At 36.0% G+C, this 19,697-nt stretch overlaps 1 protein-coding gene across 11 annotated transcripts in view; it reads left to right on the top strand.

The window, feature by feature from the left end:
• The window catches only part of LOC143252546 (uncharacterized), a 49,419-nt gene that overhangs the window by 22,025 nt on the left and 7,697 nt on the right, over positions 1-19,697 (top strand). For 8 of the 11 annotated variants that reach the window (XM_076504861.1, XM_076504863.1, XM_076504860.1 and 5 more), the window contains 3 exons: positions 892-1,812; positions 2,671-2,769; positions 13,710-15,074. In XM_076504861.1, coding sequence (XP_076360976.1) covers positions 892-1,812; positions 2,671-2,769; positions 13,710-13,834 — 1,145 coding nt within the window. In that variant the 3' untranslated portion in view covers positions 13,835-15,074. Of the gene's footprint in view, positions 1-891; positions 1,813-2,670; positions 2,770-8,918; positions 9,250-13,709; positions 15,075-15,676; positions 15,774-19,433; positions 19,599-19,697 lie in introns of those variants that run through there. The other 3 variants (XR_013029041.1, XR_013029040.1, XR_013029042.1) reach the window with 3 other exon arrangements.

The following is a 19,697-nucleotide window of genomic DNA, read 5'->3' on the forward strand; positions in this document are numbered from 1 at the left end:
AAACAAAACAACAACAAAAAAACAAACAGAAAATGTGGATAAGTTTAATACTATAAGTATTGATTATGGAAAGTAAGCTACTATGAAATTAAAGTTGAGAAAATACTAATTTTTACAGTAGTCAATCATTAGGTCTTACCTTCAACTTAAATGCAATTTTTTTTTAAGAGTTTGCCAATTTCATGTTTTCAGAAACTATCAGTAATCTACAAGTGATTGCAAGTAATTGTCAGTGATCTACAAGTTAAGTGTATATTTTACCATCAGCATAACTGAAGCCTTTAAAAACAACAACAAAGTTAAATTATGTAGTTAGTCAATGAAAAGTAAAAGCTCTGCTTGTTGTTGGTTTTTTTTTTTTATTCTCAACATATCCTGTTATCAACTTCTTTGAGTGAGTAGTACATGGAGATCACATTTCATGACTGACACTTTCAGAAGGAAGAATAAATAGAAAGCACAACAATAAATGCCAATGAAATCCTGTTTATACAGCAATGTTTATGGTTTTCCCACAGGTAATAGCATAATAATTAGTGTTTTGATGAAAACTTCCCTGTTTATAGTACCATTACTAGTCTAGGTCCAGCATTAAGCCATTAAAAATAATTATATTGTTTGTGTAGGAAAATCAATACTTTATTTAATTAGCTGACTGTTATTAAGAAAAGCTTCTAATTACCTACAGTTCCAGACTTTTTTGACTACTTTTAGTTGTACTCTTCCCATTTTGAGAGGATAGCCATTTATACCGTCTACTAAAGAATTTTATATAATGTTTTTAGTGTGGTATACTTTGTCGTTAAATAGCATAGCATAGTCTCATATAGATTAAGTTATAACAACCATAACATATTATTACAGAATCTTTCAATTGACTTTATTATTTAGATGGATGTCTCGCCAAAGGTTCTTTAGTCCCTCCAACCACTGCTATTAACAAAATTTTACCACAGAAGCTTCAAAGCAGCCATAACAACTCTTTAACTTCTAGTCCAGAGTCCTCTTCTGGAAAATACAGTGCTACCAATGTTTCTGAGGTTACCAAGTTAAGTGAAAATATTTCTGAATATAATGGTTTGCTATCCAGAGAACCAATCCCAGCACCCCCTCCACCAAGTCAGAAGCCCATCCTTAATAGTAGATACAGTTCTTTAATAAATGGAACTTCTGAGAAGGAGCAGAATCACATGTGGCAACAAGTATCATGTAACATTCCTGATGAGGCTGGACCTTTTTCCAAGGCTGATCTCAAGTCCAAACAAGTTAACAGGCCAAATTCAGTTAAGCCTCCTCCTTTTTCTCCTTCTAATACTTCTTCATTGATCCAAAAGTATAGATCACAAACATTTCCCCAGAAGCCAGAAAATCAACATCATTACCATGGTTTGGCCACTTCCATTGCACAAGATTCATTGCCCTTTTCTTCTTCAGTGCAACATTGCATACAAACTCTTAAGCCTTCACAGTCATTGTTGACTATGCAAAATCAAGCTATGCATAACACTGTAGAAGAAATAATGAGTTGTAAAACTCAAGGCCATCAAGAAACTTCTCCACAGCCTGTACCTCCAGTAAGAAGCACCCCATTATCTTCTTCCCCAGACTTGTGGCCTTCACCACCACCGCCAATTACATCTCATCCATCACCTCCACCTTGTATTACCACAGTGACACAAATGAAAGCAGCACGTATTCATCAGCCCTTACAAACCACATTACCTCCGCCTCCTCCTCCTCCAATAAAAAGCCTAACACTTCCACCAACTCCTGTCACACACTCATCTGTTAAAACTGTATCATTTGATCTTGGTAAGTGTAAATGTTCAAACTGTATTAAAAATATTTAATTAAAGTCGCACACAGTTTTCACCATACGAAACTTTATTAAGTAAAAAGTTAAGTATATTGTTTGCTGGAAAAAATAATTAACTTACTAATGGGTAAAATTCGGAACACAATGTAGCTATCTCTGAGTGGGATAACCCTCAAAACCAGTACTCTAGTGTAATAAGAAAATCAGAATAAACTCAAAACATTTGAGAAAAAAATATTTGTTTTTTAATTTGCATATATTTTTATTGTTATTAATAATGAAATAGATTTGAAATATTGTTTTTATGATAAAAAATGAATGTTAAAAGTAATTTTTAATATCATTAGGTGTATGTAAAGATTTTACATCTAAATAGAAACTTTTATATTATTCATGATGCACCTGGTGTTGCAGAACCATAAAGTCAGTATATGTGAGATTCTTAGTTATTTTTGTTTTCTCCAGGTTATGAGGAGTGAATAATAATCATTTTTGAGGACTTTTTTTTTAATGATTTTACCAAGTGTTTTATATAAGCAAGTTTTAATATTTAAAGTTCTGTGGATAACATATGATTAGAAATGTTAGTTTATATGAAAATGCTTTAATTTCAAAGCTTGCCTTCAAATTTTGTTTCAGTGCCATTAGCTCAGTTTTACTTTCTACCAAAAAAAATATTCTGAGAAGTTTGTTGTGCCATGAAATGTTGCACCTTTTCAAAAACCAGGAATTACAGCCAATTCTAATTGTGTACATGTAGTACAAACAGAATAATTGTTTTTAATAGTATTTCTTTATAAAAATATAATTTTTTTTTATTGTGTTTTTAAGGTTTTTGTAACTCTTTCTTTCAGCCAAGTTTGAAGCAAAGTTTATGGACAACTTTCACATTCTGTCTCAACTACCTTCACCAAGTGGCTTTAAAAACATTACCAAATCTTATCCAAGTAAATGTAAGTGCTATGAAATAATAATTATGTTATGTCATATTATAAAACAACTGCAAAACTACAGTCAAGTAAAAACTATTTTATGTTTAACAATGTTTATAATGTAATTTGTAGTATGTTCATTGAACCAGTTTATTTTCACTGCATATTTTGGATATGTATACGGAGATAGTTCTAATAATAAATCTTGTGCAGGATGAGTATAGCCCATGACAGACTGTGGAGCTGAAGTTCCATGGTTCACATCCCATTAACAACCAAAGATATAAGGTCATCCAATAAGAATGTCTGAAAATTTAATACAGAAAGTGCATCATCATTTCTGTCTTTGTAGAAGGCTTTAATGATTAAAATATGTAGTAGGATGCGCATAAATATGTTCAGACAAATAAAAATAACTAATCCAACTCAACTTTATCAGATCATTAATCAAATAAACCCTTATAAAGATGGATGTGTCAGAGGAGCATATTAGGCATACAATGCTTTACGAGTTTAAAATCTGTAATCGTTCAGCAAAAACTACATGAAATAATCAAGATGTTTATGGTGTGGAGTCTCTCAATGTCCCCTCGGCGTGGATTCCTGTACGTGGTGAGGGGACCTCCCAGGGAAGGTTCTCTTCTGTCTGGTTACCTTCTCTGAGATCTAAACATCCACCCACGTGTTTGCTGTGCGTGGCGACCTGTGAAAGGGAGGAGAGGATCCTGGTGGTTGAGGAGTCCAACCCTAACACACCACTTTGGCCTTGAATTCCTGTAGACTGGCGGCCTTTGGGTGGCCCCCCTTGGGTCAATCGGCTAGTCCACTTGGACTAGTCAATCAAGTACCAGTGTTGGAAGTTCTCAACGGGTGTTGTGGACATTGTGCCTGATGCTGGTGTTTGGGTATAGTGCTCACAAAATCCTGGCGTTGCTGCATTGTCCTTGCATGACTTTGTAGTGTGTCCCCTTGTAGGGCTCCATGGTGGGCGGGGTCAGTGGGTACCGAAATTTTTCATTTTTCCTATGGATCCTCCTTCAAAAAATTTAAATAAAATAGTGAAAAAACAGTCAATAGGTAAGCGACCACGTCTTGAAGACTCTGAACAGCAATCTTCAACATCTGTAACACACATACCTCATTTTCTTATATTACATTTTCTTTCGGAAAAACCTTTAGGGCAAATGTCCCCTTTTTTTATTCAGAAGGGACTAGAGGGACTTGCTGGCTCTCCAATGTCAGTAAAGAAGCTTCGATCTGGAGACATATTGGTTGAAACATCCACATCCCAACACAGTGAACTCCTTGAATTCAAAGGCAATTGGGGATATACCTGTTGAGGTTGCACCTCATGCTACTTTGAAATCATCACAAGGAGTTATTGTTGAGAGGGATTTGAAGAACGTCCCCGAGTCGGAGATTCTCACTGGTCTCTCCACTGAAGGAGTTTCTGCAGTGAGGCGCATCTCCACTCGCAAAGATGGAGTTACACTGCCAACAAATACCCTCGTTTTGACATTTACTTCATCATGTGCACCTGCCACCATCAAGGCAGGTTATCTCATTTGCAGGGCACGGCCATACATTCCAAACCCTCTCTGATGTTTCCAATGTCAGAGGTTCGGCCACTCAAAGACATCATGTTGTGGTTCCCTGACATGTGCTCGTTGTGGGGGGGCAAGGACCACGATGCCTATGAATGTGACGTGGACCCACGTTGCGTCAACTGCAATGGTTCTCACCCCTCCTACTTTCGTTCTTGCCCAAAATGGTTGGAGGAAAAAGAGGTGCAGCATTTGAAAACGATACATAATATTAGTTATCCTGAGGCTCTGAAATTGCTGCCCACCACTCCATATCGGACATATGCTGCTGCACTTCATTCCACAACTACAGTGGGAGTGCAGACAGATCTCTCTGTGCCTCCAAGACAATCGTTTTCAAAACAAATGAAAAGCCTTTTGACCTCCATGGTTAAAAAGGTTGAATCGACTTCCACACCCATCTCTGTTCCTCCCATACGTTCCAACAAACCTCAAGATCCACATCCTTCAGTTTCAAATACAGGCATTTCTTCTGATACATCTTTTTCTCCCACCCCAAGAGGCAAAACAATCATTCATTCGCATCCTCAGTCACTGGAATCCCCTTCCAATAACAAAGACCTGCCCACTCAACCCAGGGCAGGATCCATGGAGGTCGATAGACCTCCTCCGACTAAGGACAGTAAGGAAAAAAGACGTGGTCGTAAACAGAAGGGTTCTCCATCCACTTTACCTACCCGTCATTAAAAATGGCCACCTTGATGCAATGGAACTGTCGAGGTTTATGTTCTAATTTGGATGATATCAAAACACTGATTGCTTCTTACCATCCTTTTGTCTTTCCTTACAAGAAACATTTCTCAAACCTGCTGATACAGTCACCATTCGACAGTTTTCTCTGTACAGAAATGACAGGCTGTGTGATGGACGAGTACATGGAGGGGTGGCACTATTGGTTGATCAGCATGTGCCCACCCTGTCTTTGTCACTCAACACACCCTTGGAGGCCGTAGCCATTCATGTTTCCTTGGGTCATACCATCACTGTTTGTTCTCTCTACCTATTCCCTCGAGAGACATATGATCAATCAGACCTTGATGCTCTCGTTGAACAGTTGCTGTATCCATTTCTAATCCTGGGGGACTTCAATGGACATCATCCCCTCTGGGGAAGTGCTGTTATTGATGGGAGGGGTCGCTCTCTGATCACAATCTTTCTCTTTTCAATACTGGTTCTTCCACTTATTTTCATGCATCTAGTCAGTCCTTTATCGCTATTGATTTCTCGGTTTACTCCCCTTCATTATTCTCCCATTTATCATGGAGGGTTGACAGTAATCCACTAGGCAGTGATCATTTTCCTATCCTTTTGAGAGAGACTGGTCCACTTTCACTGCTCCCGCAGAACTTGATCCTGCCATCGTAAATCAGCCATCAATAGACAACTGTGTGGCAGCGGTAACTGGTTGTATTATACAAGCAGCTGCTCAGTGCATTCTAAAACCTCGACACGTTTTCCACGATATCCTCGTCCATGGTGGAATCCTGCTTGCCACTTAGCACAGAGGGCTCAAAAACGGGCCTGGGATATTTTTCGTAGATATCCCACACTTTCAAACCCCGTTGCTTTCCAACGGGCCGTGCACATGCTAGGTGGGTAAGACGTCAAAGCCAGAAGGAATCTTGGATAAAGTTCACAACTAGCACATCTTCTACCACCAGTTCCAAGATCATATGGGACAGGATTCGAAAGGTTAATGGGCACTACAATTCTGTCCCCCTCTCGATCTTACTTTCTGATGGTCAGGAGGTGGCTGATGTCCGGAGCATTGCTGATACTCTAGGTGAAAGCTTTTGCCGGGTATCTCGCACTTCTGCTTGTTCCTCCACCTTCTTGGCCATCAAGACTCGAGCAGAGCGTTCACGTCTTTCCTTTCGAACTGACTGTTTTTTTTACTATAATTGTTCCTTTACACTGGTGGAACTGAAAATGGCCCTTCATCGGTCTGCCAGTACATCTGTTGGACCTGATGATGTTCATTGTGACATGCTGCACCATCTATCTCCTGCTTTTCTTGATGTCCTTCTGATTGTCTGTAACTGGTTCTGGCAGGAGAATGTTTTTCCTGATGCCTGGCTCCAGGCTATTATTTTACCTTTCTCTAAGTCAGGGAAAGATCCCAAGATTCCTTCAAACTACCGTCCAATTGCTTTGACGAGCTGTCTCTGTAAGACCTTTAGAAAGGATGGTTAATGCTTGTCTTGTTTGGTTCCTCGAATCCAAACAACCTCCTCTCGCCCACCCAGTGTGGGTTCTGACGACAGCACTCCACCACAGACCACCTAATTCGTCTTGAAAAATCAATCAGCGAAGCCTTTCTCAAACGCCAACATCTTGTATCAATATTCTTTGACATTGAGAAGGCTTATGACACAACATGGAGGTATGGCGTTTTGCGAGACCTCCATACATATGGGTTACGTGGCCATTTATCCAAGCTTATTAAAAAAAATTTTAATGGACAGGAGATTCCAAGTTCGTGTGGGTTCGACACTTTCCCGTTCTTTTGTACAGGAACTTGGAGTCCCTCAAGGCTGTGTTTTGAGTGTCACACTTTTCAGTAAAAAGATAAATTCCATCAATGAACAACTCCTTCTCACTATTGCGAATGGGCTGCATGTCGACAACTTTTACATCTCATGTCAGTCGTCGAACATGAGATATATTGAGTGGCAACTACAAACTGCCCTCAATCGTGTACTGAAGTGGACTATGGCGAATGGCTTTAATTTCTCTCTCTCTAAAACTGTATGCATGCACTTTTGCTGCCAACGGGGTATTCACCCTGATCCTGAACTTCATATCGGTGAAGTTTTGCTGCCAGTGGTCCCTGAGACCAAGTTCTTGGGGCTTATCTTTGATCGTAAGCTGACCTTTATACCACACTTAAAGCAGCTTCGGGTCAAATGCACAAGAGCACTGAACATCCTCCGTGTCCTCTCTTCTACCAGTTGGGGAGCGGACCGACGTTTAATGTTAAAGGTATATCGTGCTCTTATTTGATCAAAACTCAACTATGGATCAATGGTCTATGGCTCTGCCAGACCCTCGGCCTTAGAGATGCTGGACCCCATTCATCACCAAGGACTTCAACTCTGCACTTGGGCTTTCTGTACCTCTCCAGTTCAAAGCTTATACGTTGAATCTCATGAACCTTCTCTGCACCTTCGCCGTTTGCAACTATCTTTACAATATTCTTCGAACCTTTGTTCCTTAACAAAGCATCGCACCTGGAGATGTGTTTTCCTTCCTCGGTGGGCCGTACTTTTTTCAGAACAGACTATCTGCCATTACTCCATTTGGCCTTCGCATCCGGGCACAATTGGATGAATTGGGTTTGTCCTTGGATAACATTGCAGATTCCACAGGTCAGCCCATCCCACCATGGCTTATTACAGCCCCCAAATGTGACCTTTATTTCAGTCATCTGAAAAATGCAGATACTCCAGATTGGAAGTACCGTCTTTTATTTAATGGACATCTTTCAAACAATCATTCTGTTCCCATTTATACAGATGGTTCCAAATCAGGTAATTCAGTGGGCTCTGCTATGGTTTGCTGCGGTTCGGTAGTTGCGCGCAGAATCCCCTCTACAGCTTCTGTGTTCACTGCTGAACTGTATGCCATATCATTTTGTCCTAGATCATATTGCAGCTGAGCAGTACTCCAACTGCACTATTTATACTGACTTGCTTAGTTCTATACTGGCCCTGGAATCGCTACACGTTAGCTCACACCCTGTTCTCGCTGATATTCAAAACCGACTGGCCAGTTTCTCATTAACTGCTACTTCTATCCAGTTTTTCTGGATACCAGGCTATGTTGGTATTTGCGGAAACGAGCTTGCAGATAGGGCAGCTAAATCTATCTGCTCCAGCACTATCACCACTGTGCCTATTCCGTACATGGTCTATGGTCTTGTATTCAAGGCTCAGCTCCATGCCAGCTGGCTGTCCACTTGGAGTGAGCAATGCGAAAACAAGCTTTTTCAAATAAAACCCTATATTGGGCTTTGACCATCTAGCTTCCGTAAAGTTCGGAAAGAGGAAGTTGTTCTAACTAGACTACGTCAGTTTTTTAACTCATTGTTTTCTTTTATCTGGAACTGATGCACCAATGTGTAGTTTGTGTAACACTCAAATCACTATCAGCCACATTTTACTTTCTTGCCATCGTTACACTTCTCAACGACGGCAATATTTTAAACATGTTTTTTCCCAAGGTTTATCTGTAACATTGGACAGTGTTATTGGTGATGGTGACACTGTCCACCTTGATAAAGTTTTTAGTTTTTTAATGGCCATTAATCTTTTTAATCTCATTTAAGTGTTGCATATTTATTCATTACATCTTTTTAATTGTGGTTCCTTTTTTACAGTTTCATTCTCTCTAATTCAATTTCACATTGGAAAATGGCCAGAACATTAAATAACTCGACACCAGGACTGGAAAGGTCAACTTCAGGTGACTAATGCTGCTGTTTGAACTACTCGTTAGTCGTCCTGGCGATTTGTTTTTACACTTTTGCTGCATGTCATTTAACACTTTTACTACTTTACCTTTTAGTACTGGCCATAATGACACATAACCTGGAACCAGGACTGGAAAGACCAACTTCAGGTGACTGACGGTGATTCTTATACTTACCTGTTAGTCTTCCTGGCGGGTTATGATCATTACCATTCTGCTACAGGAAGACCTTTACAACTTTGTAGTTGTTATTACACTTTTGCTACATGTCATTTAACACTTTTATTACTTTACCTTTTAGTACTGGCCATAATGACACGTAACCCGGAACCAGGACTGGAAAGACCAACTTCAGGTGACTGACAGTGGTTCTTATACTTACCTGTTAGTCTTCCTGGCGGGTTATGATCATTACCATTTTGCTAGAGTAAGTACTTTACAACCTCTTTTACTCTGCTTTCTCTCTTAACATTGTAGACTAGGTGTCAACATTGGTTTTATACTTTTTCTGTTTTTCAATGATGTTTTGTTTTACCTTCATTTCCTTTTATGTATTTTACTACATTTACTTTATTTTTACCTTTTTACCGGACGTTTGGCGCAGATAGCCTAGCTGCTTTGTGCCATAAATCAATCAATCAATCAATCAAAGTCTCTCAATGAAAGAAAATGTCGAAGGTGGTTTCAGAAGTTTAGATCAAGTAACTATAGTTTTAGTGATGTACCACGTTCAGGTTGTCCTATTGAGTTTAATGGTGACTTATTGCTGGCTGCACTTGATGAAGATTGTACAGTAATAGTTGAAGAACTAGCACAGAAGCTTAATTCAACCCATTCAATAGTTCATCATCATCTGTAACAGCTTGGAAAGGTGTACAAACTTGAAAAATGGGTCCCCCATGATTTGACAGAAGCCCACCTTAGAGCAAGTGTGGACTTTTGCACTTCTCTGTGCTCTCGTGAAAGTAACTTACATTTTTTGGGCAGATTAGTGACTGGAGATGAAAAATGGATATATTATAAAAATGTTAAGTACTGCAGACAATGGCTCAGTGCAGGTAAACTGGCTAAAGTATAGTCCAAAATGGACCTCTACATTAGGAAAGTCTTGTTAAGCATTTGGTGGGATATTGTTGGTGTGAAACACTTTGAGTTGCTGTGGCTCAATGTAACCATTACATCAGACTTTTATTGTCAACAGTTAAAGTGCTTGAATGTTACACTGAAACAAAAGAGGCCTGCTTTGATCAATCGTAAAGGTGTTGTGTTGCATCAAGATAATGCACTGCCCCATACAGCAAGGATCACATCTACAAAGATTGAAGAGATAGATAGACTGGGGAAATTTCCACATCCTCTTTATTCTCCAGACCTTGCCCCATCTGATTATCATCTATTCCAAAGTTTCCAGAGCTATCTTAATGGGAAAAGAGCTTGGAACACATGAAGATGTCAAAACTACCCTTTCTACATTCTTTTCCTTCAAACCCCAAGAATTTTATAGGAGTGACATTCAAAAGCTTGTGAATCGTTTGCAGTCCATAATTAATAAAAATGGAACATACGTTACTGATTAAATAACATTTAAAAACATTTGAAATCCTTTCTCTTTGTCTGAACCTAAAATCGGACATTACTTTAGGGATAACCTGATAAATAACTAATGAAATTGCACTGTGCTCTATGAGGTCATTGATGTGTTAGAGAAACAACAGCCTAATTCCATTATTCTGTATAACAAGAGTTAGTGATGAATAATGTTGACTAGCCACCTTCCCTTTAGTGTAAATAGCTCTCATTTAGCTTTCTTTTAAATCTAACAAAACACTAACATTGGAAAATCTTGAAGTAACAGTTCCATTGAAAGAAAAAATTTCAAAAAGTCCAAACATTTCAAGGATTTTATGACTTGTCAGCAGGCTTGCTCAGAGGTTCAGGGAGGCCTGGGCTACTTCTATCTCTTGAGGTCTCTGGCCATATATGTATACAAAAATGAAATTGACCCATGAAAACAGAAAATGCTATCACTAGCCTAAAAGAAAATTGAAACATAATTTCAATATTTAATTGGTATATATAATTTACTGTCATAAGCTGAGAGCGTCTCTCTTTCTTATCTGATTGGGGATACATAAAAGCAATTTGAAAAGCTTAGCAAATGCAAAAAAATAAGTGTAAATATGAGGCCCACTTTGCCTGAGGCCTCGACCAAATTCCTCATACCTCATTAACCATACCTGTCGGTAGTTGTTGTTGTTGTTATTATAATTGTGTTATAAAAATGTGACAAACTATTACATACATCACTGTTTAAGAGAACAAAACAAAGAGATGGAACTGAAACTTGCAGGAGTGGAAACAGTATAGCTTTGTAGTTAACTTCTTCCAGATTGCAAAGAACACGTTTGGTACAGAGTGCACACGTACATACTAAATTTCAAAATTTATATCAAATTAATAATTGTAATTAAATTTTAATAATATATTTTGTAAATGTTGTAATTTTGTTCTTAATTCACAGAGGAAAAAATTTTCAAAATTTCAAATTTGTTTCTGTGCATCTCAAAACATTCATGCTTATAAACAATACACTAATTGGGTAAGCCTAGTTAGGCTTAGAGAATATTTGTACTCATCCAAAAGCACAAGTTTTGCCTTTTTTATGAGAAATTTTCATAACCTGACAATGCAATTAGTTAAGTTTTATTTCTCTTGAGATTTATCTTTTCTGTTTGAGGTTTTATTATTACAAGGCCTCTTCCCACCCTATTATGAAGTCATAGCATGTGATCTGAACAGCTACTAATGAAGTTAAGCTTTGGAATAAAGCTACAGGTGAAATGGTATGAGAAATAATTTGTAGCCCCATGGGAGAGTAATTAGATATATTTCCTGCAGAGAAGAACATTTAACATTAATGATAAGTTTAGAAGACTTGTGCACAAGCCACAGATATGAAGTATTTGTATAGTGTCTGTGGATTTTGTTTTGATTCCTTAAAATGTTCTTTTGTTACATTATTTGTTTGAAGGCTATGGAAATTTTTTGTGTGGCAAGACTAGTCAGGTTTAAAGTGTGTAGTAGGCTGCTTTTATTGCAATGATTCAAATCTTTATTGATTGGATTTTATTGTTAAGTTTTTCTTATAATAGAAATTATAATTTATTGAAAGTGAAGTATGTTTGCTTGATATAAATTCATTCTGATCAAGAACGTTTGGAAAATTGCTGTTGTTTGGTCTGATCTTTCTCTACTTTTAGCAGTGGTACAGCAGTTCACAGAATTGTTTTTGAAGATCTAATTACAGTTTTGAACTCGAATGGTCAAACCCTTTAGATTGATGTATTTGATCACACCCAAAGGTCTCATAAGTGAATTTACTCTAATCCTGCCTAGCACACAAAAATATAGATAATAAAAAGAGGAAAAAAAAGGGGGAGTCTTGTATATTAATTTAATCTAATCCTGCCTAAATTAATTTCAAGTGCTATAGCTACTGAGAACTCCTTGTTAATGGTTATATCCTAAGTCACCAGTGAATCTTTGTTAGTTTATTCACTGCTTTTAATAACTTATACCTGGAAGTAGTGACTACTGTGGGCAGCAAAGCAAATAAGTTAATTAAATCAGTAAAGTTAAAACTGTTTGTAAGGATAAAAGGAGCTTTCTAGTCAATATTTAAAAAAAGTTGAATTTTTGAAAGCTTGCAACATGAAAGAAAAGTTGTAAAGTCAAATCATATTACATGAGTTGTTGTTTTTTTCAGACAAAACTATATACTATTTAATAGGTTTCTTCTAATTTTCTTGTAACTTTTAAGTATTTCTACTATAAAGGATATCAGCAATACCCTTCCAATCTGGAAAATGTTTAACTTAATTACCCAGTAAGCTGGGCTTTCAGTTAGGCTTAATGTCTACTTTTCTTACTTCTCAACAAATCTTAATTTGAATTAATAAATGCTCATAAAGTTAATTTTTTGTTTTTGCATGTTTTGATATTTGTTTATTATTTTGAAGTTTTGTTTTTCAGACAATAATAAACCAGAAGTTCGTTGTTTCACAGTATTCTGTCTTCAAAAGGTGCATTTTCTACAGTGTTCTTGTAGCCTTCACGAACACCTAACCCTTGTTATAAATTAGTTATGCTTTTATTATTGAGATACTAATTACTAACTAATTTATATCCTACATTTGAGCTGTTGTCTCTGGGAAGTCTAAAGATGAACTGTTTCTATGATGATTGTAGCTGCAAATCGTTTTTGAAGTGTTAGGCATTAACTAGTTAATAAGTTGTAACTAATTAGACAAACAAAAGTACCAAATCCCTGCCATTGCCACCACAAATGTGTAACCCTACCTTGAAGACAACAGCAAGTTAGCAGTCAAAACATAAAGTAATTAGCATGTAATTGATAATTAAACTTAAGTAATCATATAGGCTAACTAACCATGACAACAAGTGATACTTGATTACTACAACCTTATTCTATACACATTATGGATGTGAATCATATGCATTATATTGCAGTTTTATAAACTTAAACTTAATTCTCTTTTTAAATGTTTCAACTGAGAAACCATGGCTAAAATGGAAGGTTTGAAATTTTCTGTTAAGTTTTATGAATTGCTGATGTTTTTTTAACAAATAGAAAGGAATAGTGTTAACATATAAGAAAAGAATCAAACTCTAAAAAGATTTATAACAAGTTACTACATGTTCGCAATTCTCACCACCCTGTTCTTGGTTGGTCATCTTAGTCACTCGCAGAAAGGAAGCTTTTAAAAACTTATTAAAGTAAACTATGATGTTTTTATTTGTGAATGAATAAAGTAATTTCTTTATAGCCTTCTTAAAATGTTTTATTATTTAAATTGATGCTTTCAGATGCTTCAAAAGAAAATCAAATTCGTCGACAGCTGCCACCACCACCACCTGTTGCCTCCTTAAAATCTAGTACACCAATATTACCCAATTCTGAAGTTCTTCCTAATCCTACTGCTGATTTTTGATGGAGTTAATGTGGGACTTGGGCACAAATCATCTAAATTAACTACACAGTGTACTTACAAAAGTTAGTCCTATTTTTGGTCAGATTAAACCACAGAAAAATGTAATGCTTAGTAAGAGAATTATAATTTTAAAAACAATTTAGAAATGTATGAAAAATTATTGATTCTTTGATAATTCTGGTCTTCCACAGAAAAATACAACCTTGTAATACTATGCATTATTGAAAAGAAAGTCGTGATAATCTGTGCATATAAAAGATAAAATTATAAGGTGTTTGTTTGAAGTATTGATGTGTATACAGAGTAATTAAAGCTTTTAATTGTACCTTATTGCTAAAAGTTGGAATGTGATATTTTATCAAAGTTTATATTCAGGTTGATTTTAGTGATTTAAAAGGAATGCAGCTTGAAACGGTTATTGTGAATTTTCCGATTTAAAAATATTTACTTAGATGTGGATTCATAGCCATTCTTTCTGACATTAAATAATGATTGTTGAAAAGAAGAAAAAAACATAAATTAGAGCATGTAATAGGAAGACAATCAAGAAAGGCCTGTTGCACAACATGCAGTTTGGGTTAAATGTATTAAACAAATTAATAGAATGAAATAATGAAACTAAACTTGAAAAATGTATTTATAAATTCAAAACAGTTTTGTACTCTTATTATAGTTTAATGTTTTGCTAAGACACAGAATAATTTCACAAAAAGGAGACTTCTTATATACTCTTATTTACTTGAGCAGTAACTTCCCACTTCCCTCCCCCCCCTAACAAAAAAGGAATGGTGATAGTAAAGTGTCTTCCATCTGTTGATCAGATAGTGAATTTTCAGTTTTATTGTATAAAATGTTTTAGTTAATTTGACTATAATTTTCATTGTTGTCTGAGATGCACTTCATTATAAGCTAAAACTGGTTTTATGTACGAGTAATTAAGATTGTTTTTAAGAGCTCTGTATAATAAAATATTCAATTATAGAGTAAATTATTTCAGAATGTTTTACATCTGTTCTGTACAGAACATTTTCCAGGCCATCTACATCGATTTGTAACTATTCAAATCGGATTTTATGCCACCTCTGTCCTAGTATGCATTAATGTGTTTTGTTTTGTACAATTTACAAATTTTCTTTGTGATGTTACCAAAATTTGTTGAATATAAAATATTGAATTTGGATGTGATTTCATATTACTAGCTCATTATTAGAATGTTTGAAAATAAAACTTTGGTTAAAAATTGTTTTGGGAATGATATTCTTGCAAATAAACAATACGAAATATGTCGGTAATAAGAAACTTGATACTGAATATTTGTTTATCAGTACAAAACAGTTGTCAATATAAGTATAGTGACTGCAGATCAGTGGCATATCCAGGTATGGACTAGAGGGGGGCTCATTAATAAATTTTATTGTATATAAAATTACTTGATGTAGGGCCCACACAACCTTAAATGCGTCACTGTTGCAAATAGAAAGAGCATTTAGTAAATATATTCAGCTCATAGAATCATGATGTTAGAAAGATGTAGTATCAGGAAGTCTCAATAGAAATGAATAGAAACTGAGCGCTTTCAAACTGTGGAGCTTTCTTCTTGCCCAGTTTGCCAGCACAAAAGAAAGAAGGGCCACATTTTGAAAGCACTCTCGTTATAGTTTCTATTCATTTTGTTCGAGCTCGTACAAGTTGTGGTTGGTATAACTAGTAGTAACCCCGGATTTTAGAATTGCAAGTCTGATTCAGCAAGACATGGTAATATTTATGATTCGAAGTAATAAAGACGGAATGATAAAAAGTAAGTTGGAAAAAATATTAAACACAGTGTGTGTTTTGTTATAGCAAAGGCACATCGGGCTACCTGAGGGGAATGGAACTCCTGATTTTAGCGTTGTAAATCAGTAGACTTACCGTTGTTCCAGCAAGGCACCATAAACAGGTAAATATTTTTGAAAACAATATCGCAAACAGCTCAACCAATTACCGAAACAATCAGATTTAATAATTAAGTTGATATTAACACGTTTTTTAATCCTTAAAATAGTTTTCTTGCTTTTTTTTTTACCAATTGTATATTTTTTTTTGTCTTAAAGGTTTCCTGCGTGGGTGGGATAGTAAAAAGTACAAAATGCTCATTTCGGAATTTATCATTTTATGTCATTCCTAAAATATAGGACTTTACCTGGCTGTGTAATTTTCTGTTGTGTGTTTTATCACCATTATATACTCATATTTAACCAGACTGGAGCTACTTATTGAATAATTGATCTAATATAAGTGTATAGACCAAGGACCATATACGATGTCGTCTTAATTTATCGGATGTGGCCACATGAGGGAAAATTTCCCTAAAGATTGTTTTAAAAATGTACTCGGAACCACGCTACTTCCGTTTTCTGGGCCTAATTTTACATTCTTCAACTTAGTTTAAGAGAGATTGCAAATTATAAGAAGATACAGAAGAACTGGAAATCTCTTCCACATAGTTACGCAACATTTAAATTTAGAACAAACGATTTTATCTGAGAGACGTGTGCTGCTGACATACGTCACAAATAAGATAGGGCTAACAAATCCTTCAGGTCTCAGGAGTAACACGAAGTTACTGTGTATTATTCCTTTTTTTTTTTTTTTGCTGTTATGGAATTTGTAAAGTCGTTGGATAATGTCCTTCCACCTGAGAGATCTTGAACCAGATATCATTGTGACAAACACTACCGAAATATTTGTGTACGTTTATGTAACATATTGTACTGCATCGTTCATTATCCTAAATCAATCTTTTGTGTGCTTTGTTATAGCAAAGCCACATTCGACTATCTGCTGAGTCTACCGCGAGGAATCGAACCCCTGATGTTAGCGTTGTAAATACAAAGAGTTACCGCTATAGCAGGGGAGGAACATAAATCTCTTGAGGGTTAGCTTAACCAAATTATTAGTGTTTGTCTTCATTTTTAAAAGGCGGTTTTGCATTCTGGTAATTTTTAATTTATAAAATATCTTATTATTATTAGCTTTGTGAAAATTAAAGGTTTATAGCTATGAATTTTATACACCCGTTTTCATTCCGGATGGGGCATCATACCAACTGCTTCCTTCCTAAGATAGTTATGTATGAAGCCTATTTTGAAATATAGGTTGAAAATAATAGGAGACGTTAAAAACTTGACCATCGAAAATCACCGAATGCCTTTTCGGAAAATAAGAATGATTTGTATTTGATCTTGTCTAGGTGCTACGATTTCATGTTATCAACTGGCTCCCTTGCCTCTATAGTGGTTACGAGTATGATTAACTGATATAACTGGAAGTTACAATCATTTCACGATTATATGATTTCGTCATTGTTGTCTGCTAAGCAGGGGCCAGTACAGCATAGTGTTAACTTTTCCGTTTGTGCCGTTTTAATAACTTTCTATGGTGTAAGGTTGTTTACAGACATATTTTATGTTGGGTTTGGTGACGTTTATCTATAATTAAGCACAAAGTGAGATAATGGGCTATCTGTATTTTGCCTATCACGGGTATCGAAACCCGGATTCTAGACATTCGACAGTGGCACTGTAGAGGAGTTAGGAATAGAAAACTACTAACATAGATTTCGTGCTTGAAATGCACCACAAAGTTAACTACTTCAATCTACTTTCACATGGGCGTCCGCAAAATGGGGAATAATCCTCCCTCGGGAACTTCAGAAGATAATTCATTTGAATAATTTATTCAAAAATGTATTAGGAAACAATACTATTTAAATATAAATAACAGATGACAGAGGGAAGAGACAAACCCTCAGTTTATTTGCCTTGAAATTTAAATACAATGCTTTGACTGATTATGGTTTACTTATGCAAACCTAATTTTGTCATTTATATTTAAATAGTATTGTTTTCTAATACATTTTTGAATAAATTATTCAAATAAGTCATCTTCTGAAGTTCCTGAGGAGGGGGGCACCATATATGTGTGTGTGTGTGTGTGTTTACTTAGAAAAGGTCAGAATAACGCAATTTCGTCAAAGTACAGGCACAGGAACAGGAACAGCCTTCGCCTTGAAAGTACGAGGATGCTGCGCACCTAGCTGGTGGTATTAGAAAAGGTGTTGGTTTATATTGCGTCTTTTTCAATAATTCACACGAAAGCAAGAATGAGAAACAATTTTGTTTGACAATATTACTTTTTTACTTTGTGCTTATCACGCTGTGCTATATTTGTTGTGCTTTACTATGAGGAAATATGACGTCAACCACTCGGCTGATTTACTTTTCGGTTTGCTTGTCTTCATGTTTGGAGCAAGGACTGTAGCTCAACTATATTTTCCTCATTTAACCTGTTCAGTGCCGTAGACGAAATAACTCGTCAAAGCCGATCGGTAACACAGTGCCACGGACGAGTTAATTCGTTCTCAATAATACCTAACCTCAACGCTAGATACATGCATTTGACCTACTTACAAATTGTTTCACTTTCGATCCAAAATGGCGTCATGAAAAAGTTACAAAATGAAGAAGCACTAGATTTGTATTGTAGCAGCTGAAATACTTAGCAGTCAAGTTAAAGATAGATAAACACGTACTGATACTGGATTTGTTTTATATTGTAACAACTAATAAATGTGACATGTACAAGTGTAACGAATGTTTAAAATAAATTTTAGCACGTCAGTTAATCGATTTTTTTTGAGAACGTAATTTAATAACAAAGTTGCACACGAACATCATAATAATACGAAGCACATATTAAACGTTTCTTTGTCTTCGAGATTCATCTTCAGTAAGCTGGAGCTACAAAACAAACACAATGGTAAAGGTCTAAAGGGACACAAAGTACAGAATACACGCCACCACGTAGAGTTGGTAATATTACGACTCTTAAAAATATGAAATTGTCCATCATTATCAACGGACACTGGTCATTCTTGGCGAAACAATGAGAAATAATATTCTAGATAGGTTCGTCACGTTTCAAACTCCTATCATTTTGACTAAATTATAGACCAAAAAGTGTGAAAAAAGCGGTCCCAATATTAACAAGGAGTTACGGGATTTTGCTGTAACCGTAACTTGCCAAAAGCTAATAACCTTTAAGCTGAGTCTTTGTTGAAATCTGTACCAACTTTCAGCCATATCAAGAAATCTTGCTGACACACACGCATAGGAGTGAAAACATAACCGGTCAATTTGCTGTGGCGGAGGTAAATAAACCAGACATACATAATTTATAATAAATATAAGCAAACAATCTGAATACAGAGAAATGAAGGAACAAGTATGTAGTGCAAACAACATAGTTTAAATTAAAGTACATTTAAATCCAGTGACGACTGGATTAGTTTTGGGACGGAAAAAGTTCTTACATATAACGTTTCTTTTTTTCATGTTCAGTATTATATTTAACTATTGAGAACATTTTAATGTTTCGTCTTTAAATTATAGAAATTCGTCGTTTGATTTAAATCTATTTTGATTTAACTATTTCATTTAGGCTACACACTTTTCATTTTCTCTAGTTGAACTTTTTCTGGTCAAATTATTCACTTATTATTTAGTACATATCATATTTCTGGTCTAATTATTATTGTGTTCGTTTCTGTAACTCTTAGATTACTGAACAAGGGTGTATTTAACTTCGAGGCTCGCCCTTTCAGCCGTATGGGCGTTATAAAGTGATGGTCAATCCCACTATTCGTTGGTAAAAGAGTAGCCCAAGAGTTGGCAGCTGGTCATCGCCACCAACCATAAACTGTGCAAAATTCAAAACCAAACCCTTATATTGCAGACTACAAAGTAATGCAAAAAAAACAACAACAAATGTCTATATCTAATCAGTAGGCAAAAAATCCATAAGAAAAATGGACTAAGCCGTT

This window comes from Tachypleus tridentatus, chromosome 6 (assembly GCF_004210375.1).
Source record: "Tachypleus tridentatus isolate NWPU-2018 chromosome 6, ASM421037v1, whole genome shotgun sequence".
In the NCBI taxonomy this organism is placed as follows: Eukaryota; Metazoa; Arthropoda; class Merostomata; order Xiphosura; family Limulidae; genus Tachypleus; species Tachypleus tridentatus.